At 48.7% G+C, this 24,074-nt stretch overlaps 1 protein-coding gene across 6 annotated transcripts in view; it reads left to right on the plus strand.

The window, feature by feature from the left end:
- Nucleotides 1–24,074, plus strand: part of LOC138528623 (serine/threonine-protein phosphatase 2A 65 kDa regulatory subunit A alpha isoform) — a 1,423,294-nt gene that overhangs the window by 442,069 nt on the left and 957,151 nt on the right. For all 6 annotated transcript variants that reach the window (XM_069640443.1, XM_069640434.1, XM_069640450.1 and 3 more), the window contains exon 6: nucleotides 9,242–9,397. In XM_069640443.1, the coding sequence (XP_069496544.1) occupies nucleotides 9,242–9,397 (156 nt within the window). The remainder of the gene's footprint in view (nucleotides 1–9,241; nucleotides 9,398–24,074) is intronic.

Here is a 24,074-nt window from a genome sequence, read left to right on the forward strand (position 1 = left end):
GAAACCGCATGATCCTAATTGCCCCGGATTGGGCCAGGAGAACGTGGTGCTCCGGACCTTCTAGACATGTCCATCTGTCCTCCAATTCGTCTCCCGCAGATAGAGAATCTTCTCTCACAAAGGGAGGGACAGGTTCTCCATCCAGAGGTCAACACTCCCAACCTTCACGCTTGGTTTCTGAAAGGCTGAGATACAAGGATTGGGACCTCCCAGATGACGTCATGGAAGTGTTGCTTTCAGCAAGTAGGCAAACAAAAAAAATCTCTGTACTGTTGCCATTGGAATCAGTTTTGTGACTGGTGCAGGGAAAAGAATGTTGATCCTTTTCTATGTTCAATTCCAGAGGTGTTATCTTTCCTCTTATCATTGGCACAGAAAGGTCTCAATATTGGGACCATAAAAGGTTACCTAGCAGTGCTTTCCTTCTTCAAGTGCTCTTCGGAACAGTGTTCCTACTTTAAAAAAGCCCTTGGCGATTCAATTCCTAAAAGGGCTTACTAATGTGTCCCCACCTTCTTCTTTTCAAGTTCCAGTTTGGGACCTTAATCTGGTTCGAAAGTTTTTGATGTGTGCCCCGTTTGAACCTTTGCACACATGCCCATTGAGGTTGCCAACCTTCAAGACCATTTTATTGGTTGGATTAACATCTGCATGTAGAGGGAGCGAGTTGCAGGCATTATCTTCCTGGCTACCCTATACTGTGTTCCACAAGGATAGGGTTGTGTTGACGGTGAAACCCTCCTTCTTACCTTCCACTGGAATCACATCCCCCTCCACATCTGCTCTTCTCCCTCCTACCCTTCCTTTCGCTCTTCTCTAAAATCTTATCTTTTCCATTCCCCTCCCTAACACCTTTCGCTTCCACTCCTACCTCCTCATGCCTACCTCTTACTCCTCTGCTTCCTTACCCTCTCCATCCTCTCTTCTCCCTTCTACCCCACCTCCGGCTCTTATCTAGTCTTATTCTTTCCTCTCTTCCTCACACCTTCTAGCCTTCCCTCTTACTTCCCTTCTACCTCCACTAACTCCTCCCTTTTCCTCTCACACCTCTGTCCCTCTCCACTCCCTCATCACATCAGCAATATTGTAAATTGTTCCTTATTCTGTTTTCGAGTTGATTCAATTGCCATTTTATGCTTTTTGTATTTTTCTTTTCTCATGTAAAGCACTTTGGATTAAAGGGCTATATAAATTAAATAAAATACAAATACAAAATACCTAAAGTCGTGTCTGATTTACATTTAAATCAGAAAATCATTCTGCCGGCGTTCTATCCTCCGCCGCATCCCGGTAAAGAGAAGGAAAGACTCCACAGGCTGGACCCTAGAAGGGCTTTAAACTTTTATATTTCTAGGCTCTCCAAGCTCAGAGTTGATGATCAACTCTTTATTGGGTATACTGGAAGGAAATTGGGTCAAGCGGTTTGCAAACAGACCTACTCCTACGTTCCGTCCCCTTTGCTCCATACTTATGGGACATCCCTCCGTCCTGTGGGACGGGACTGGAGTGCTTTGTAAAAGCATCCAAAAATTTCAAAAACATGTTAGTCCTTCCTCTCTTTCTACACAGGGCCCGGCACATGGCCGTAACCCCGCCCATCTCGGCTCTGCCCGGCGCATCGCCCATCAGTCCTTTTCTCCGCTTGTTCTGGACTGGACGCGCTGGCATCCTTGGAAGATCTTCTTCCGTTTTTTTTCCTCCTCTCGGGCTCTCGCTAGCGATTTATTACTAGTCTGTCTGTCGTTCAAACTAGACTTTCCAGATTCGTCATCGTGTCACCAACGCTTCTCGAGAGCGGATCCCCATCCTCTTTGTCTAGAGTGTTTGGGTCCGGATCACCGTTGGGACTCCTGTTTTTATTGCGACTCCCTTTCGATCTGGGCACTTCAACGTTGGTTGGAGAGGTGGGAGGAGGTGTTTCGATGTACTCCTCCTTCTCATTTTCAGGCGTTTATCGACGAAAAGAAGAAACACCCGGTAAGTTCTTTACTTTTCAGAGCACCCCGGCCGGGGGATACCTTTCCGGGTTCCTCTCGGGCTGGGAGGGGCGTTGATCGCTCTGTCACCGGGGTTCGCCATGAGGTGCCCTAATAATTCTACCTGAGTTTTCTCCGAAGGTCTCCGTGAGGGACCTGTGGATACCGGAGTATGCTCTGTGGGGGCTGTTTGTAGACCCAGTTCTACTGAGTGGTGGGGTACCGGAGCTCGCTCTGAGGCCTCTGTCTGCTTCCCTCAAAAATAAGACCGGGGTTCGCCCCGAGGTCTTGGGTGGGCTTGTCATTACCGAACGGATGTTCGAGGCCCGCGTAGATAAGGCTGTTACCGGACCTGGGTCCGAGGTCCCTCGTTCAGAGGCTAAAGCTACCAACAGTTCTGAGAGGCCTGATGAGGCCTTGTCTGTGAAAGCGGTTTCTCACCGTTCCTGCTCCTGCGGTGATACCAGACCTGTTGAGGGGGCAAAGAAGCAAAGTTCCTCTTTTACCGGCAGTGCCGAGGTCCTTCCTTCAAAGGCTGAGTTGGCGGTTGGTATGTCACAAAAACATTCCAGGCCTCACAGTACTGGCTCTGCCGAGGTTCCTTATGTTAAGGCTAAAGTTAAGACCCCTGATCCATCGACGATCCTGCCTCACTTCCTCACGTGCTGCAGTTCCCCTCAGATGAGGACAAAATGGCGCCCGTTCCCGCCACGACCGCGGTGGCCATTTTAGGTGCTACCCCTACAACAACGTCATTGGCCTCAGGTGTAGGGTTTGGTCCCTTGGGTGAACATAGAGTCCCTTGTGCGCATCCTTATCGGCCAGTTTACGATTGTAACGCCCAGATGCCTCTTCCGCACAATGTTTCGTTGCCTGCGGGGTCGGCACCTTTGATTTATGTGGATACGTCGGTGGATGGGCTTATGTGGCACCCTTCCCCGTTACGTCCCTGGATTTGTCCACCTCATGAGAGGCATCCTAAGGTTCCGAAACAGTCCCCGGAGGACGCCTTTTTCGGTAAATTTCAAATGCTTATGCGTACCGACCCCATGAGGGAATATTTCAAAGGGATTTTCAGGGAGATATGTCCACCTGCACCTCCGGCTCCACCCGTTCCTCCGGTGGTTCCGCCGGCGCCTCCCTTGCCTACGGTGCCTTCCCCGACTCTTCCGCCTTTGCCTCCATTGTCCCCGGCGGTCCAGGCAGCACCTGACATGGCTCAGCAGGATCCTGACTTGTCAGATGATGCCCAAGGCGATCAGGACAATGAGGACTTTCCTCGCTCTATTAGAGCTTTTCATGACCGGGTACTGGACATGATGAGTTTCTTAGATGTTCCGGTGCCCGAGGCACCCACTCTGCAGGAGGGCGTGCTTTCTGGGGCGTTCACCCTGTCTCCCTTGGAGCGTACCGGCCTGTTCTTGCAGAAGGACGTTCTGGCCTAGGTCCGCAGAGTCTGCGAAAAGCCACACTCTGGACTTTTTGTCAATAAGAAAATTGACGTGAGATACAGGCTGCATTCTTCAGAAGAGGTGGCCCGGTCGCCTTGTCCGCCTCCCTCCTCCACAGTGGTGGCTGCGGCCACTTTGCAGTCCAGGCCTGCAGCATCCTCTTCCACGACGGCTACTCAGGTTCTGGGAAAGGAGGACAAGCTCCTAGACTCCCTCGGGAGGAAAATCTTCGCCAACTCAGCCTTGCAGCTCAGGCAGGCCAACGCTGAATTTATTTTAGCGGGAGCTAACGTATGGATGTGGAAAGGTCTGTTGGAGTTTGAGGCGTTTATCCTGGTCGAGAAGTTGGAAGACTTCAAAGGTGGCCTATCCGACTCCAGGGTCTTGGCCTAAGATCTCCTGGAGGCTGCGGTTCATCACATAGACACCTCGGCTCAGTGTTTTATGCTGGGGGTCGATACCTCACGGCAGGCGTGGCTGCATGCCACTAAATTTTCAAAAGAAGTGCAGGACAAGGTGTTGGACCTTCCGTTCGATGGTAAGGAGCTCTTTCATTCTACAACAGATGTAGAGCTCACCAAGACGAAGGATACCACTCAGACAGCTAAGTTATTGTCTGTCCTGGTTAAGGCTCATTTCAAAACCCAGAGACCGTTGTCACAAAGTCGACCTTCCTCTGGCTTTAGGGGCTTCCTCGACCGCAAATCTTGCAGAGTGGATACCCCTGCGGAGAATAACCGCTGTAGGCAACAACGGACGCGGTTTTTCTCCCGCTCTTCAGCCTCCTCCTCAGGTTCAGGTGGCACCGCCATCGATAAACCTAATAAATGAGGGTTTTCCGCACTCGCAGGAGACCCCGGTGGGAGGATGCATTGCGTCTCATTGGGAGGCCTGGCAGACCATCACAGAAGACAGATGGGTCTTGTCAGTTGCTCGGGCGGGCTTCCACTTACCTCTGCCCCCTAACCCCACCCCTCAACCCTCCTTTTCAGCTGTCGGGCTCGCCCTCCCTCAAAGCCGAAGTTCAGAAACTTCTGGACCTCCGAGCTGTGGAACCCGTTCCCCTTGGGGAGCGAGGGAAGGGCTTCTACTCCCGGCTGTTTACGGTGCCCAAACCCAACCAGGCTGGCCTGCGCACCATCCTAGACCTTTACCAGTTCAATCTTTTCCTACCCCAAAATAAATTCAAGATGATCACGCCCAGCCAGATACGCTCCTCCTTGCAGATGGGCGATTGGCTCAGCGTTGTGGATCTTTAGGACGCGTACATGCATATCCTGATTTGGAACCCACACAGGAGATATCTCCGCTTCTCTTTGGGAGAGGAACACTTCCAGTTTCAAGTGCTTCCTTTTGGCCTCAGTTCGGCGCTGCGTGTCTTCACGAAGATGATGTTGGTGATTGCGGCCTATCTTCGTCTCCAGGGTATCCATGTGTATCCATATTTGGACGGCTGGCTCTTACGCAGCCCTTGTCTGCTGGCAGCAGCGGGCAATCTCCAGTCTCTCCTTCAGCTCCTGTTCCATCTTGGGCTGTCGGTGAACTGGTGGAAATCTTCCATGACGGTCTCGCAGGACCTGATTTTCCTGGGTTTTCGCTGTAACACGATCGACTGCAGAGTGTACCTGACCGGGGACAGAATGGCGGATCTGTTAGCCACGTGTCGAGATGTTTGCGCAGTCGGAGAGCATGTCGGCCTGGTGGTTCCAGAGGCTTCTGGGCCTCATGGCCTCGTGTGTGCTGGCTCTTCCTCTTGCTCGTCTCAAGATGAGACAGACCTAGATGGCTCTTCGGAGTTCTTGGCGGCAGGCTGTGGACCCGGATTCCAAGCACATAATGATTCCGGAATTCATGAGAGTGGACCTGGATTGGTGGTCATCTTTTAGCAACCTGTCGGGGGGCGCTGGGTTTCAGGACCCAGCCCCCACGGTGACGATCACGACAGACTCCTCCCTTCTGGGGTGGGGTGCGATGTTAGATGATCTTCAGGTCTCAGACCTTTGGTCGTCTCAGGACAAGCTCCTGCACATAAATCATTTGGAGCTTCTGGCGATCTTTCTGGCACTCAAGGCGTTCAGACCGCTCATTGCCAACAAGGTGGTCCGCATACGCACGGACAATGTGGTGTCAATGTATTACATCAACAAGCAAGGGGGTACGAAGTCTCCCCACCCCCATGGGAGTGGGCCATGCTTCATGGTGTCTGGCTGCTTGCAGTACACATCCCGGGCCAGCTGAATGTCACAGCGGATGCCCTCAGCTGGCGGACAGTGGTCAGCTACGAGTGGGAGTTGAAGGCGGACGTCTTCTCATGGATTTTCTCACGTTGGGGCACACCGGAGGTGGCCCTCTTTGCTATGACGGTAAACAAGAAGCTTCCTCGGTATGCCTCCAAAGGGGGGCTGTGAGCCTCCTCTCTGGGGGGTGCTCTCGAGATTCCATGGCACAACATGAGAGCTTACGCCTTCCCGCCTCTGCCTCTAGTTCATCGGACGATTTGCAAATTGAAGAACTCTGTGAACTGTTCGCTTCTGCTCATTGCCCCGTGGTGGCCGTCCAGGTTTTGGCTCTCGGAACTTCAACACCTGTCAGTTTATCCTCCGATCAGGTTACCGGTGACCCCTGATCTTCTTCACCAGGGGTAACAACAACTGTCGTACCCCTCGCCACAATCACTCAGCTTGGCGGTGTGGTGCCAGAGTTCAGGTCTTTAGAACACCTTGGTCTGTCTGCGGATAACATGCGCATTATCCAGGCAGCCAGGAAACCTTCGACTAGGTCCCAGTACAAAAGCAAATGGCTTGGATTCTTTCATTGGTGTTTAGACAAGCAGATGGACCCAAGGCGGGCTACGAGTGACACGGTACTGTCCTTTGTATCCCATCTAGCAGAGTCCGGAGTTCACGTTCTGTCATGTAGAACTTATCTTTCGGCGGTTTCTGTCTACCTATCTACGGACCAATGTTCTTACTCTGTCTAATCCAGTGGTTAAGAGACATTTTGCGGGTTCGATGCGCCTTTATCCTCCGATTCGCAGTATGCACCCGGCGTGGGATCTAAATGTGGTCCTGCCGGCTTTCTACCATAAGCCTTTCGAACCAATAGCCACGGTGGACCTCAAGCACCTCTCATGGAAGGTGTCCTTTTTGGTGGCCATCACTTCGGCAAGGCGCGTGAATGAACTCCAATCTTTGTCGGTAGAACATCCCTTCTTGGCTTTTTACAAGGATAAGGTGGTCCTACCGACAAATCCCGCTTTTTTGCGGAAGGTGGTTTCTGAGTTCCATCTAAACCAGTCTATTTCCTTGCCGGTCTTTTTCCGGAATCCCAAATCCTGCATCAGAGGCGGAAAGGGTTCTACACTGTCTGGATGTTAGAAGGGCTCTTAAGTTCTATCTTGACAGAACTTCCGAACTTAGGAGCTCTTCTCAACTGTTTGTCACCCTCGGTAATCCGAAAGGTAACAGGCCTCTAAGGCGACCATCTCCCGATGGATCGCGGCCTGCATTATGGTGTCCTACACCGTACAAGGGCTGAAGCCTCCTAAAGGTATTAATGCACACCTGGTGCGGGGCAAGGCAGCCGCAGTTGCCTTTCAGAAATATGTCCCCTGGGAAACCATCGCAAAGGCTGCTACTTGGGCCTCCCCATTAGATTTTTGTAAACATTGTCTAGACCCGAGTTCAAGAGCTGATGCCCAGTTTGGTCAGGCTGTGCTGAAGAACCTGTTTCAGTAAGGGTTTTTTTCCATCCACCCATAGTTCCTGTAAGGAGTGCTTGGGAATCTCCCATAAGTATGGAGGAAAGGGGACAGGACGTAGGAGTATAACCAGGTTACTCACTGTAGTGACCACCTTACTCCTACTCCATAGTCCCCTTTCCTCCATATACCGGCCCGCTGTCCCCTCTAATAAGGTTCCTCTGTTATTGCTAAAAGGTCTCTGACCCGACAATAGAAAAGGACTGATGGCCGATGCGCGGGGCGGAACCGAGATGGGCAGGGTTACGTGTGCGTGCCGGGCCCCGCGTAGAAAGAGAGGAAGGACTAAACATTTTTTGAATTTTTTGGTTGCTTTTACAAAGCGCTCCGGTCCCGTCCCACAGGACGGAGGGATGTCCCATAAGTATGGAGGAAAGGGAACTATATGGACTAGAAGTAAGGTGGTCACTACGGTGAGTAACCTGGTTATTGTCAAGATGGATTGTACTTTGCATTTCAGAATGCTACAGGTTGGCTGGTAAGGACCTGCCAGAAGGCTTGAAAGCCTACTCGGCCAGCGGTATAGCCTCTTCGAGGGCCCTTCAAAGTGGCGTCCCTATTAAATCAATTTGTGATGCAGCAACTTGGTCTTCAATGCATACTTTCACAAAGTATTATAGTTTACACACTTCCCACTCTCAGGAAGTCTCCTTTGGTAAGGCGGTACTATATTCAGCATTGTAAGATACCATCAATGTCAAGATTCTACTCCCTCCACCAAATTCCTTATACTGCTTTGGGAGTCTATCAAAAATGAGGAATACGTTGGAGGACAAAATCCATTCAAAGAAAAAGTTACTTACCAACTGGTAACGTTCTTTCGACTGGATGTTCCTCCAGCGTATTCCTCATCGCCCCCCCCCATCCTACACCTCTGTAGAATTTCCTATGTTGTTACTACCTCAGCTCTCGGAAGGCTGCCTACCGTCTGCCTACACTAACAACCAACACAAACAGGAGGGAAAAACAGAACTGAGGCCAACGGACTGCACGCGTGCTACTTGTACACCCCATGATGTCACCCTCGACGGAGGCCTTCGAAGGTGGACGAGAATATCAAAGATGAGGAATACGTTTGAGGAACATCCAGTCGAAAGAAAGTTACCAGTTGGTAAGTAACTTGTTCATCTCCGTCGTAGCTGTATTACAATGCTTCAGTTTCAGCTTAAAGGTAGTCCCAAAGTGCCACCTAATAGCCAAAACTAAGTAGGTGTGATAATGGCAGGGGGACTTCAGTAGAACAGTCCACAGAAAGTAGTAAGAGATCATAGAAAACCCCTCCGGCTAAAGAAACGTGTTTAGGGATCCCCTAATAAGAACAGCAGAACCGCCCACCCCACTCCAGCCCTCACAATGCAATTCTGCCCTAAAACAGTATGGCTAAATCAAGCATTCATGGAGCATGCATTGTTGGGTAGTCTGTGCACCATGTGAGACTAAGTTTGTAGTAGACTATTTACTTTTACTGTGATCAATTATTGCGACTGGGTGTTAAAGACATACAAAAGGGCCTTGCATGTCTTTTTTTGTGTGTATCTTGCTTATATTTTGGTTGTAATTTTATCTTGGCTTCACTTTCATGTTGACTCCTATATCTTCTGAGGTTAACAATTGCATTAAATCCAGCAGTTATGCATATATATGCCCTGAACATAAAAGTAGGGAATCAGTTATTCAAGGATCAAACCAACAATTTGATGAGCAGAAGCTAAAAACAGTTCCTGCGTATATTTGATTGCCCATTAAGAAGGAACTACCTCTGTGGAATGGGGAGCGAGTACATGGCAAGCTGCAAATCTAAGTGGAACTAGCTAGCTATAACTTTTTCCATTTATGTATGGCTCATTTTAAAATATCTCCTAAGGTTGCTTTGCACACATTCATAAGCACACGGTTTATCATATTTTCTAGGCTTCCAGTAATTTCGATCCCTGCTTATTCATCCGCAGGGCTTTTCATTCCAGGATTTGCACGGGATTGCTTCTAACCAGGCAGCCTGTGTTGTGGCATGAAGCATCTGAGATCACTGAATTTGCAATGTCTTTCCCTTTCAGGACTCTGTACGCTTATTGGCAGTTGAGGCGTGTGTAAATATTGCTCAGCTGCTTCCCCAGGAAGATCTTGAGACCCTGGTGATGCCAACATTACGGCAGGCAACAGAGGACAAGTCTTGGCGTGTGCGCTACATGGTTGCTGACAAATTCAATGAGGTGAGAATGTTGTTTACATTGTAGTGCACCCCTTCAGTAATTGAAATAACATGTTATCCAAGAAAGTCTGTCCGGAACTGCTGGAAATTCATAGTTTTAAAAGGAAATGCATTACAACTGTGTGCATTTAATTATCATGAGTTATAGCCATTACATTATGCAAACTACCTATCAAAGTCAGTAACATGTAGAATTGGAGCTATGCATATGTTAAATTGTGCTCGTCGTTTGAAATATTGTACTATTTCATCAAGTCATTTTGATTGCAGAACTAATTTGCACGTGTAATTAAATGTGAGTTGTGATATGCTACATTTTTGTTCTTTTTTTGTAAACAAGATTTTATTGCTTTTTAAATCATAACATACTCCGGAATCCGGTACTGAAAACACAAAGCTCTTAACAATGGAGTATAACCCCACCACTCCTTCTCTCTCCAGGAGTATTCCAAATGAAGTTCAGTTTGAGCGTTCTAGTAGGTAGCATATAGAGCTAGCCTATACAGGGTTACTCAGTCTCGGTAGATCAACTAGGTTCAATGCCTGTAGTCTCACCGGGCGGGAGAAGGCGTTAAAATCTGTTTGCATGTAAGACGAGAAGGGCCTCCACACAGTCATGAATGGCATCAGAGAGTCATTTAAACTAGCAGCCAGTTTCCCCATTGCCATAACATTCCAGACTTTGTCAAGCCACAGGTTGATCATTGGAGGCTCTGATTTTCTCCAGGAGTGCAGAATAGAAAGTTTGCCTGCCAACATGAGGTGAATCGGCAATTTCAAATCAGCCGTAGTGCAGTCCTGTTTCAATTCATCAGTGAGTCCCAGAACACACCCGATAGGGTCGTCTGGGATTTCCATCTGTAGGATATCTTTGTCTGGATTTCACCTCTAACCAGAAATCCTGTGTCAGCGGGCACCCCCACAAAACATGCAAAAGTGTACCTTCCAATCCGCACCCTGTCCAGCAGAATTTGTTATTTGGGTAGACAGTGTATCCAGGCAGGAGTTTTGTACCATTGTCGGTATTTTACTTCTGGAGATCCCACTTCCCCCATAAATCCTTTCCCAGTCCTCTGGGAGAACACCAAACCCCAGGTCCCGCTCCCACCCAACACATTACCCCTTAGGGTGAGTGTATTGGTTTGTAAAGCTTGGAGATAATTGTCAAAGATAGCAAAAAGGGATGATAATGGACTCGACCCCCTCTCCCGAACCACAGAAGTCGAATAGATCGACCGTCCCACTGTGGTTGGCACGGGCGCCTGAACTAGATAACACAGGAAGCCACGTGACAGCCAATGGGGGGGGGGATACAGAGTTAGGGAAAGGGGGTGGAATGACAGAGGAAAGCAGGGGAAGACATGACATGCAGATATAATAACACTACTTTTATACCTGAGTCATTATTCCTGAAACAACCTGACCTCCAAAAAACAAATCTGGACTTATTGCTACCTAACTCTAAACAGAAAGGGAAGAATCCCAGTAACTCAGCATACCTATAAATGTTGCACTGAAAGACACCACAGTAATTCCACAGAACATGGTGTTAGATACTCATACATGACACAGTACAAAAGTAAACGTACAAGTGTTTCCCATGCAGAGACTTGGTATTGTAGCAAACGTGATGGCACAAACAAAGGGGTTCTCCCTTATATGATAGCACAAGACTCATGGCCCAGTGGGCATAGTGAAGTGACAAACACATATGGAACCTGATTACATGTAACATATATCCCTTTGTCAATTCTCATGACATGTCCTTAAACTCAAATGTGGTTAGTTATCACCTTAAACATGCTCATTCAATTGCAATCTGCACCAATGGATTTAGGTGGCATAATTTAGGCCCACACGTGTTACCTAACATGTGTAAACCATAAGCTTGCAATGGAAATCAACAGCATATTAACCTTGGCCCTGAAATAACACAAGTAAATGTTTATAGCACTTAACTGACGGCCCGGGTGCCTCACGAGGACACCCGGACCCTGTAGACTGAAGCCTTGAACAAGCGAAACTGCTCGTAAATCACCGCCGCAGCCCGGGTCTTGTTTTCAGCTGCCTCATAATCATCGGTACCAACCGACAGTCCTTCGGCGTCCGGGAGAATGTTCCTGCTTCCTCGCATTCCCCAGCGCCGCCGCCCGTGCTGATAATCTAATTATCTGCACAGAGTCACGGGCGGTTGGGGAAGTTAAGCAGTTCTTAATGACCAGCTGGGGAATCGCGCGAACCAGAAAACTACACATATGCCAAAGGCATGCTGGGAAGTGTAGTCTTTACTTCAGCCCCGTCTTTTGAAGATTGCGCGCCGTCCCTTGCCCCAAATCACCTTATTTCTGACAATAAGACCCTTGGCGTCCGCCATGTCCTGGAACATCTGTTCTAACTATGTTAGCTCCCTTGTCGCCGGCAACACATTGACAGGGTGGAGAGCCAGTGTCTTGCCTGCATGTAGCGGAATTTATCAGTCTCCTCAAGGGCCCCCCTCTCCTTGTATTCCTCAAAAGTATGGATTTTCCCATTCGTGAATAAGCGCCTCAGTTTACTTCTACCCCTGCCTGCCCACCGCAGAAACCATCTGTCTTCCCGGGAGAAATCCTTGCTGTGAAGTAGTGCGGTCTATGGGGAGGTAAATGTGATTGTCCCTCTCCCCTGGCAAATACTGTCCCATTCATTAAGGGGAAGCCCTTGTGATAGGGTTCACATAGAGGCTCCGCGCTCGAACGTGATGGGGCAACCTGCGTCCATAAGTGTTTAACTGCTACAGCTTGTATTTTCTCAGAATCCCTTTGCACCCAGTCAAGCAGTGGGCGGATTTGTGATGCTCTGTAATAATTCCATAGTTTGGGGAATGACAGTCCTCTCTGGGCCTTAACTGAATACAGTGTGGTCCTTTTCACTCTTGGGGAGTCCCGCCCCCCCCTCCACAGAAATTATAACATAGCATCCCAGTTCCCAATTGTGCTTTTAGCGTCGGGAATAGGAATCGACTGAAAGAGATAGAGAAAATGTGGGAGATGTTCATCTTGACTACCACCATTCTGCCGAACCAGGACAGTCGCAGGGCACCCATCAGTCTAAGTCATTCCTGGTATTCCTCACTAAGGCCGGATAGTTGGCTCCAAAAAGATCCTTGGTTTTACTGTTTATGTTGGTCCCAAGGCAGCCCACGTGAAGGGGAGCCCCTGCTGAAGATCTTCTCTCAGGCAGTGGGGGGGGGGGTGGAGGGGTTAAACCCAGGATTTCAGATTTGGTGTTCTTTTTTCAAAGCCCAGAGATCCGTCCATAGTGGTCGTTCTCATCTTCTGTGCTACGTGGTGAGACTAGGTGGTCCGACAGGGCCAGGATCACATTGTCTGTGAAAAGGTTAATCTTTTGTTGGGAGCCCACGAATTGTATACCCACAATGCGCTTGTTGGCTCTCATATGCTCCGCCAGGGGCTCCATGTTAGGGAGAATTCTCTGTTTAGGCTGAATTTCCTAACCTAGTGAGTCCCCCAGCAGCTTTGCTGGATTTTTGGAGTTTATTTTTTTCTCCTGCCAAGAGTGAGACTCTTTTACCCTCACTCTTGGGCATGATTTGAGTGTGTTTCTTTGACTCGAGATGTGTTTAATGGGCTGTGGGGTCTTTTACTCCATAGGGCTTCATGTGTTTTTGTGATGTGTTACACAGCACCCTCAGTGCAGTAACACAAGGGTGTCATAGTGACCCTCCAATATAGACTCCATACCCTGGGACTGACTACTGTCTCCCAGGGCATGTAAAGTCACCATTGACTTTACTAGTCTCAAATTCTGAACAGACCAGTACAAACCATCATATTGTGGATGTGCTGGCCGGGGCAATTCGATTGCCCCTGGGTCTGTTAGTCGAGGGTGCACATCTCCGTCCCCCCTGATCGAGTTTTGGCTGGTGGCAGTGGATACTACTTTTTATATTCGACCGCGAATATATCTCTATGGGATTTCCCATTGTTCGAAGCTACCAACTTTAGTTATTTAATTCCTATAGCCTTGAACATACCGCCGGTTTATTTATTTAATATTAATTCTCCGGTTGGTATTTTATGCCAGAACTCGGTTCTAAAATGGCGTTTATGTTCGCTTCTGTGACTCCAACCCAAGTTGAGCCCTTTGTTCCACTTTTTGGCGGGCTTCTCCACAGAAGCCCTCCAAAGTGGTGCCACTCTGTCTGGGGTACTTAGGAGGGATGGAGGGGGATTTAGGCACCCTGGACTGAGTTGCCTAGGCAACTCAAGTCACACTCCGTCCTGATTGGCACGCTTAGCATGTTTGAGTGACAGCTAGGCTGAGTGAATGGGGGTTTTCTGCATAAAAGCAGGGCTTTGGGGACTGGAACTTTAGAAGTCGCCACAGGACCTAAGAATCCGACGAGGGAGAAGCTGAGCCGACCTGATATGACGACACCACCGGTGGAGCCCTGCTGAACCGTCTCACCACTTTTCCCAACGACAGAGGAGATCTCCAGCCCGGAGAGTCTTCTTCCTTCGACTGGTGGGGATAACCAGTCTGCTTCCTTTTTTCGCTTCCTGGAGCATCTCGTGGCCGCCTTGCCTGTGCCAAGCACCCTGGCAACCGGGATACCACGTTTTCACCCCTACCGCGAATGAAAGGGTGGTACCTTTAACCGGAAAACTCCACGGCTGGTTTCTTCCCAGGCAGTGCAACGACCTTCATCTCTCCTCCACGTTGAGAGCTTCTCTTCTTCTGGATGACGCTGCAACTTGCACCCGCTGCCAGGAACAACAGCCCCCGCTGGAGGATCCTTTCCACCTAAGGCATCGTGTTCCGCCTGGCTTCCCTTGCAACCAACTGTACGGGGTAGATTTAGCCCCCAGCTTTCGAGCCTGGGTTAGCCTGGGACACCCTGGCTAAACTTTTCTAAGCCTCTCTAAACCCTTTCTGAACTCCCTGCAAGACTTTCAGAGCCTATTGTAATTGTGTGATCTTGGCCGTATTTGTGCTCTGCTCTCTCTAAGAGTGGGCCCGGCCGATGAACTTTGGCTCACCAGTAACTTTTGTCTTTTCTGCCTTGCTAAAGTGTTCCAAAGTATTAGAGTGGTGTATCTTCCTATGTTCTGCCTTTTTCCCTCCCTTTTTCGTTAACTTATTGGAGTGCTATCTATAGTTAAGCGCTCACCTCTGTCTGGAAATAAGTGGTGTTAACTAAGACTTGTCTGATAAGGAATAAGGGATGTATATATAATAATAGTAACTGTGTTTAGAGTGATTTACAATAATAGTGCTGGAGTGTTTCAATAAGTGTGTTTTTAAATAAATAATTATATTCCTTGATACCAAAGCTCTGGTCAAGTGTTTGCTTGTGCTATTGTATCCGAGTGCCTATTGTGTATACTTTGCATACTGCCTAACACTTCTTGAGGGAGGTCTGACTGCTCAGCCACAGCTACCAGGTAAATCTGGGTGGTACAGACTGGTACCAAGTGGGTTTACTGCTAACACCTTTAGTCCTAAATCTTTTGCAGTGTTCCCAAAGGGAACTGCACAGGTTTCTGCCTAACACTCCATTACTAGCGCAAATAACAGCAGTGAGAGGGAACACCCCTGCCTGGTGCCTCTAAGTGGAATCAGTGCAGTCAGACCCCCATTGACCAGCAGCCTTGCAGAGGGAGTCACGTAGTTGGAGAGAATATTCTGGGACATTTTGGGACCAAATTTGAATTTCTGCAAGACTTCTCTCAGGAAACCCCATTCTATGCGGTCAAATGCTTTTTCAGCATTAAGCGCCAGTAAGAGCGAGTGACTTGGATTTTTTTTCTCCCAGACTTTTCTATTAAGTGTATTAATCTCTTTATCTATGGTACCCCAACCCCTGATGAACTCACTGATCAGGGTGAATAAGCAAAGGCATGATCTTCTCAACCCTGGTGATACCAATTTTCGTAAATATCTTGGAGTTTAACAAGGCTATGGGCCTATATGAAGAACATCATTTGGGGTCCCTTTCCAGCTTGGGTATGTTACGTTACTTTGCATTTATATAGCGCCTTATGTACCATTGGTATGGTCTCAAGGCGCTGGTAGGTTGAACGCCCTCGGGAACCGAAGTTCAGGTCAGTAGAGAGAGTTAGAAGGTGCATGTGAGCACCGGATATGTGTGCAGCTGGTGTGGCATTCGTGTGATAGCTGCTTCTTAGCGGTAGGTGTGGAGGTTGAGGGATCAGGAGTATGTGTTCGTTCTGGCAGGTTGTTATCCAGACCGATTTTGGCTGCGTTAGGCCTGATGGGAAACGCCTAGGCTGGAGGGTGTGTAACCAGCAGTGTTTAGTTGGAGTGATGGGGACTATGTGGCAAATGATGGTATGAGAACAGCTATACCGAATGGTGTCATAGTATCGCTGTGTTCTATTTGAGTGGTGGTGTAAAGAGGAGAGTAAGCGTGGGAATGTGACTATGGTGGTTTAATTAGGTGCTTTACATCAAGCCCTCCAATGGTTCCATGTAGTCCATCTGTTCCAAGTACTCCGACGGTATCAAGCACTCCAAGCCGTTCCTTTCAATGATCTTTAAAGGTTGTATGCTCTCCAAACCATTCCATGTAGGTCACCCCATTCTATGCACTCCAATCCGTTCCATGCACTCCAATACATTCCATGCAGTTCCATGCCCTTGCGTCCGTTCCATGCCCTCGCGTCCATTCCATGCCCTCCAACCTGGTCCAAGCACTTCAACCGTTTAGTGTACTCCGACCAATTTATGCCCTGCTCCTTCATTTGTTCAATCCACGTTGTCCTTTCTCCATGCATCATCCATCCACATACGTCGTCTTCACACGTTCATCCACTTAACGGGTTCCACCCATTTCACTGATTCCGAACAGATCAGCCGTTCACCCACCTAATTCATTCATTCTACCATTTCACCTATTCCACCCACTTTACCCATACTACATCAGTTCACCTGTTGTATACACATACTTCACGCGTTCCTTCCACATAGTTTGCGCGTTCTTTCCACATATTGCACCCTTTCCTTCCACATGCTTCACCCGCTCCATACACATACTTCCTCCGTTCTATCCACATACTTCCTCCGTTCTATCCACATACTTCCTCCGTTCTATCCACATACTTCCTCCGTTCTATCCACATACTTCCTCTGTTCTATCCACATACTTCCTCTGTTCTATCCACATACTTCCTCCGTTCTATCCACATACTTCCTCCGTTCTATCCACATACTTCCTCCGTTCTATCCACATACTTCCTCTGTTCTATCCACATACTTCCTCTGTTCTATCCACATACTTCCTCTGTTCCATCCACATACTTCGCCCTTTCCATCCACATACTTCGCCCTTTCCATCCACATACTTCGCCCTTTCCATCCACATACTTCGCCCTTTCCGTTCCACCCAGTTCATCGGTTCCACTCACATACTTCATCTGTTCCAATCCCACAATTCTTCCGTTCCAACAATTTTTCATTTGATCCATCCACTTCGTCCGTTTCATCCACATGCTTAATCCACCCTACTTTTGTCCACATACTTCATCCATTCCTTCCTAGTACTTTATCCGTCTTGTCCGTATATAACACCCGTTCTTCAGATCAGACCTCCATTCCTACCATCCACTTTACCCGTTTCTTTGCCGTACTACATTAGTTCCTTCCAGCCACTTCACTCGTTCCATCCTCGTACATCGTCCGTTTGCTCCACACTCGACATCCGCTCCACACTCGACATCCGCTCTGCACTCGACATCCGTCCGCACTCGACAGCGATCCGCTCTCTACATCCGCTCCTCGCTCGGCATTCTACACCCACTCCTCGCTCTGCATTCTACACCCGGTCCGCACTCTACACCCACACCATACCCTGCATCCGCTCAACACACTCCATCAGCTCAACACCACCGCACCATACATCTACTCAATACCTAGATCTGCTCAACACCCTACATCTGCTCAACACCATCACGCCCTACATCTCCTCACACCCTACATCCGCTCTATTCTATTATCCGTTCACACCCTACATCCGCCTTACAACCTATATCAGCCCCACGCTCTTATCTGCTCCACGCCTTCGTCCGCTCTGCGCACTCGTCCGCTCTGTGCACTCATCCGCTTTATGCGCTTCATCCACACTACCGACTTCATCCGCTCTACTCACTTCGTTCATTCATTCTGCATTATCGGTTCAGCCTTTGTCACTTGTCGCACACACTCGATCCGTTCCGTGCTCTCAGTGTGTCCCATGCACTACCCCTGTTTCATGTCCTTGGATTGTCTATTCTGTACTTTCCATTTATACCATGCACTCATACATACCATGCCATCTGTCTGTGCATTCATCCGTCCCCTGTGTACAATTTTCCATCCTCTTCACTTCATTCCTTTCGTCCATTTTTGTTCCTTTCATCCATTTCAATCCATTTCAATTATTTCAACCGCTTTACTGATTTCGTACAACTTCTTCTTTTATCCACTTCACTGCTTTGATCTACTTTATTCATTCTATTCTGTTTTTCTGTTTTGTCCTTTTTAGTTTACATTAGAGGTTTTATTTTTTACTGATTTCTCGCTTGGGTCATGATGTTGTATTTTTTGTTTTATTGTTATTTAAGGTCTAGTAGTTTGGGTTAGTTGAATTGATGTTATGACATTATTCCTCATGTCCACATTGTTCCTCTTGTCCATAACATTTTAGTTAATTTCATTAATTTCATCCATTTTACTGCTCTCGTACAACAACTTATTCTTTTTATCTACTTTGCAGGTTTTTTTTTTTTTAAATACTCATTCTATTTTGTTTGTCCTTTTTAGCTAACTAGAGATTATAGAGCTAACAGAGGTTATTAGTTTCCGATTTCTCGCTCAGATCATGATGCTGCATTGCTATTTATACTCAAGCATTTGGCAAAGTCATTGTGGTGCTGTTATCCAGTTTGAGTTAGTTTGAGTTTGGGATCAGTGTTTGGGGAAGAGCCAAGTTTTCAGTAGTTTGCGGAAAGACAAGAGGTCTTCAGTGAGTCGGATGTGTGGTGGGAGTGCATTCCACAGCGTGGGGCCAAGGCTGAGAATGATGATCCGCCTAACCTGACTGAGTTTGTTTTTGGTATGACTAGGAGGCCAGCTGAGCTTGATCTTCGAGTATGTGCAAGGTGATAGGGTTTTAGTTTGTCTTGAAGATATTGAGGTCCGGTTTTATGCAGTGCTCGGTGAGAAATAAGGTTTTGAAAGTCACCCTTTGGGCAACCGGAAGTCAGTGCAAAGTTTTGAGGGCTGGGGAGATGTGGTCTCTTGGACCAAGCGCTAGTAGCAGTTTGGCTGCTGCGTTTTGTGCTCTTTGTAGTTTAGTTAGTTGGTATGCATGGACTCCGAGGTAGAGGGGGTTAGCGTAGTCCAGTCTTGATATTACAATTGATTGGACCGCGGAGAATCTGATGGGAAAGGAGAGGTATGTGAAAATGTGTCTAAGAGTTTTAAGGTGGTAGTGGCAGGACTTTGAGACGTTGTTGACTTGGCGCGAGAGAGTTAGGTCAGAGTCTAGAGTGCAACCAAGGTTTTTTACAGAATTGGAGGGGGTCGTGAGTTGCCCATCGCAGATGGCCAGGGTAGTGGGTGTGGAAGAAGTTCGGTGTTGCCACATAGCATGATTTCGGTTTTAGAGGGGTTTAGCAGGAGGTGGTTTGTGGTTATACAGAGCTCTGTCGAGGAGGCAGGAAGCAAGGTCAGGTTGGCAGTTGGGTTTTGAGTTCAGGAGTTTTAGAATTAATTGAGTGTCATCAGCGTAGTTGTAGCACAGGATGTTGTGTGAGCAAATTATTTGTGGGAGGGTGGCCATGTAGAGATTGAACAGGAAGGGGTGATGGTCATTCTCCTTGTGGGACTCCTGTGTTGACTGGTCGGGCTTGGGAGGAGTAGGTGGAGAGTAGGGTTATTTGGGTCCTATTTTTGAGGAAGGATGCTATCCATTTGAGAGTGGTTCCACAAATTCCTAGGGAGTGGACGCGGTCAAGGAGGATTGAGTGGTTAATTGTGTCGTAGGCGGTGGATAGGTCAAGAAGGATTAATGCGGCACATCGCGCAGAGTCTGCAGTGTTTTTAAGGTCATCCCAGATAGAGGTTAGGGTGGTTTCAGTTCTGTGTCGGGCTCTGAACCCTGATTGAGCGGGGTCGAGGAAATTGTTGGTTTCGACAAAGCAATTTAGTTGGGAGTAGGCGGTTCGGTCAATGAGTTTGGCAAGGAACCTTGTGTTTGAGATGGGGCGGTAGTTTTTGGGCTCGAGAGGGTTGAGGGAAGGTTTTCTTTATTAGAGGTTTGACGTGAACCGTTTTGAATGCTTCGGGAAAAATTCCTGAGGCAAGGTAGTCATTTATGATGGTTCTTGCGTGTTCTCCTGCTCAGGTAGATGCAAACATTTCTTTGAGTGTTGTGGCTGGGCAAGGGTGTAGTAGTGAGCCGGATGGTTTGCGGGCAGAGAGAAGTTTGAGAAATTGGTCAGCTGATATTGGACTAAAGGAGTCGAACGTTGGTTGGGTAGTGGTCGCAGGCGGTGTGATGGCCGGTATGGCGGGTAGGTTGCCTGGTGGGTGTAAGAGAGCTAGCTTGTTGGTTAGAGCGTTTGTTCTTTCGAGAGCTGTTGTCATGCATGCTGGACATAGTACCTCTGGACCTGGAACAACATCTTCATGCAGAACGAGTTATGCTTATAGAACTGCTAGACCGTTTTATTCTAAATGGAGATTGTTTGAAGCACTGCCAGGAAAACGACGTCTGCATTATTCACGTCGTTAAATTCACGTGATTTAGGTTAGTCACGTGTGTTTTGGCAGTACGTTCATAAGCAGCGTGAATACGTCGCTCGCTGCTTCTGATTGAACCATTATGGCGTTTGGTAGCTGAAACCCTTGATCTGCGTCCTCGCATTTTCTTCAGTTACTTCCTTGGCTTCTTCGGCGTGTTTTCCTTCCACACGCAAATTCCTGGAGCTGCGGTCTGGAAGTCACAGGTTGGCCGCACTGTCTGCGTGCTCTTCAGTCGCGTGTATTCTGACACGCGGGTTCCTGATTTCTTCGCATGCTGCTTTCCTGACTACGTGAAGTTGGTCGCGTGGAAATCCCACGCAGACGCTGTTTCCTAGCGCGGCTGTCCTGGGCTGCGTGTACTTTGTTCGCGGGTAATTCACACGCAGATTTTGGAACTCTTCAGGTACGGCCGCTCTGGCTGCGTGCTCTTTTGTTTGCTTATCGCACGCAAGCTACTGTCCTCACGCTGGCAAGAGCGGCTGTCCCGGCTGTGTGAACTCTATCGCGTGTAAACCTACACACAGGCTTTTTCCTTACGCTTGCAAGAGCGGCTGTCCCGGCCGCGTGAACTCTGTCGCGTGTAATCCTGCACGCGGACTTTTGAACTCTGTTTGAACGTGTAATTCCACACGCCTACTACTCTTTGCTTTAGAGTGAATCCCTGGCACCTGTGAGGAGTTAACAGGTGGACTCAGTTCTTCATATTTCTGTTTCTACGTGGGAAAGGAAGTTTTTCTTTTGAAGGCGATTGTGCACAGTACTTTGGACACTATCCTGTGCACCAACCCGGTATCTAGCGTGAGCCTTGTGCCGTTCGGGATAAGTCTCCCTTACTAACCTTCCCTTTTCGTTGTTTCAACTCCTGGATTTCTTCAGAGACTTGGTGAAGACTTCAGTTCTAAGCCCACAGGTCAGTGTTGTTTACTAGTGATATTGCTGTTATATACTCAGTTGATTTGGGACAATTTCTTATGATACTTTATTTATCCTAGGCTGACTTCCTATAAAGCTCCCACGCCCTTTCCAGTGATCCCTCTTTCTGCCTGTTTCATCGGTCAGAGAGTGGTATCATTTGTAAGGTCTAATTTGACTTCACTACTATCAAGTCGTGTGAATAAGGATCCGGAAGAGCCCTACCAATTGTATCCTTTTTGGTTACTGTATCCTTTTCTAAAGATACCTTTTTGATTTATGACAGCTGTGATGTAAAAGTGGAGAGAGAGTGAGTCGCACAGCGATTGTGAGGGGGTCGGGGGCAGTGGTGGTGCATGATGGTTTGGTGAATTCAGTGATGATTTTGTGAAGTTCTTTGCTGGGGTTTATACAGTTTAGCATTTGGGAGTTGTAATGGGCTTTTTTTGCTTTCCAGATTTCGGCCTTGTATACTGATGAAGGTGACGGGCTAAGGTGGATCGGCTCAGGGGAGTTTTGTCTTTCCGCCATTTGCGTTCTAGGTATTTGTATAGTTGTTTACTGGTCTTCAATTCAGGTGTGAACCATCTAGGAAAGAGGCCACGGCGGGCTGATGGTTTGCAAGAGGGTGTGAGCCACATTAGTATATCGATTTTTGACCTTCGGAATTCTTTAAGGACAAGTGATCTCTTCGTGGGTGAATTAAGACCTTTAACATTCAGCGTTCCCACCCTCATGGCACCCCTGCAGCATGAATCAGCGGTCATGACAAGAGCTGTCTGTGTGCCCGTATGAACTCATTGACCATTTCAATCGCACCCCTTGATATGCAAACAACCATGCAACCACTCTCCCTTGTAGGACTTTAAATTGTATCTTTAGTATGACCCGTATCCCTATCTCTCCTCCCCGCCCACCCTCTCCCCTCCCTCCCTGAGTTCGGTGGCGTCCGATTGGGTTCAGTTGGAAGCACTGGCCCAAAACCGAACCACCAGTGGAGACCGTTACCTCACGGTCCCTTTACACAATAAACATCAATGAATTACTAATGAGCCCCCTACAACCTCTCCCCCAGAGTGTGCATATTGATGCATTGTAAGCTGGCGAGATAAACACAATCCCCCAACATTCTCCCTTAAATCCCTCATATTAGCGTTCAATTCAATTGGATTATACCATTTCCGTCCAGTGTCAACTGCCCCCTTCCGGGGAGCCATTTCCCCTACGATATTTTCTCGAGCCTTTCACCTTCCTTCTTTTCGGACCCTGTGTTTGCCATTCCCCCTCTTTCCTGGGGGGCTGGTCACGAGAACCCTCCTGGTCGTGCGGGCCTAGCAGATCTGCAATGCAAGCCTTTATGTCCTGTTCAGAGTTTAGTCTGATTCTCGTGCCCTCATGCTCAAAGGAAAGAGAGAAGGGGTATCCCCATCTGTAGCGCGTGTCGCGGGATTTGAGCCATGTGGTAAGTGGTTTGCACATCTTTCTCAAGGCCAAGGTCAGGGAGGAAAGGTCCTGGTAGATGGTTATTTGAGCTCCACACAAAGTGATGGTGCCTCCGCTCCTCGCTTTTTCCAACACTCTCATCCTGTCCTGGTAACGGTGGAATCGCGCCAGGACAGATCGCGGGCGTCCAGGCGGCCCCCCCGCTCTGTGAATGCGCTCTGTCTTGGGTTCGTTAATATTATCGTCAGCGACAAGGAGCTTGATAATGTCATGTAGGGTTGATTTCAGGTCCTCTTCCGTTTCCCCCTCTTTCTCTGGAATCCCGAAAAAGCGCAAGTTATTCCTCCTTTCTCGATTTTCCAAATCGTCCATCTTGAGTTTACACTCCTGCTCTCTCCGTTCCAGCTCAGTTATTCTGAGATTCAGCTGCGTTTCGAGAACGTCAATGGAGGCCTGATTGTTCTCAACTCCCTCGACCCTGTCCTCTATACTGTCGAGGCGCTGCGTGAGTTTGTCAATATTCCCCCCCAATGTTGGCCCCCATGTTCCTTATTTCTGCAAGCAATCCTGCAATGTCTCCTTTGGTAGCAGCTGTATCAGTGTTGGTGGCAGGAGTTGGTGGGGTCGCCATGTTGGGGTTATCGCCGGGTCGGGGCGGGGAACTGTAAGCGTAGACGGCCAGTTTCTGTTGGAGGTTCATCCACCTGTTACCTTCTGTACTAGGCCTTGGACGACGGAGATGTTCGGATATACGTTGCCACAGAGGAGGCACACGCCCCTTCCCTTTATGATGCCTCTGTTATGTTTTCCAAGCGGGTGAAATCGCCTCAGGGGGCCTTTCCCTCTGTGGTATAAGGCAATTTTTTAATGGAGCCTAGATGAGGTAGTCCAATCGTAATGACGGCCTTGGGCCGTATCAGGGGCAGCTCCGGGCAGCTCCGGGCTATTACACAACCATCTCTTTGTGGTCGCTCGCAGTTTGTGCGGGGGAAGTCACTTTTAGTGTAGCCGGTGCCGTGAGATTGTCATAGGGGAGATCAGAGTCCCCGTGCACTCCGGGGGACCAGGGCAGACTCTGATCGTTCGTGCAGCCCTCACGTGGAACCGCTGATACTAGCGGGGTAAATATCACAAAGCTTGTACGGTGGGGGGGCGGCAGTCCCCACTTATCTGCCGTCCGCCGTTTGGGCCAGTAACCTCCACGAAACCCGGGACGGGTGCAGTCGGGGTGGTGAGGGTCTTGGGACCACGTGAAACGGGGCTTGTGATTTTCGCGACCAGTCCCGAGCGTGGTGCGATGGATCAGGCCATCGATCCCGGAGGGGCCCGGCTCAAGTCGCGGGCGACGGGCGAGGTCGCAGCCGAGGCCGCTGTAGTGTTCGGGGAAGACCGCCGTAAGAGTGCAGGTAGCGGGAAGAGGGTCAATGGGAGGCACTTACTTCTACTACTGTCTCTTGGGGGAGCGACAGCGCCTCGCCCATCGGCCACCGTGCCGCGTCCCTCTCCGGAATCGGGCC

This window comes from Ambystoma mexicanum, chromosome 1q (assembly GCF_040938575.1).
Source record: "Ambystoma mexicanum isolate Mex_15411 chromosome 1q, UKY_AmexF1_1, whole genome shotgun sequence".
Classification (NCBI taxonomy): Eukaryota; Metazoa; Chordata; class Amphibia; order Caudata; family Ambystomatidae; genus Ambystoma; species Ambystoma mexicanum.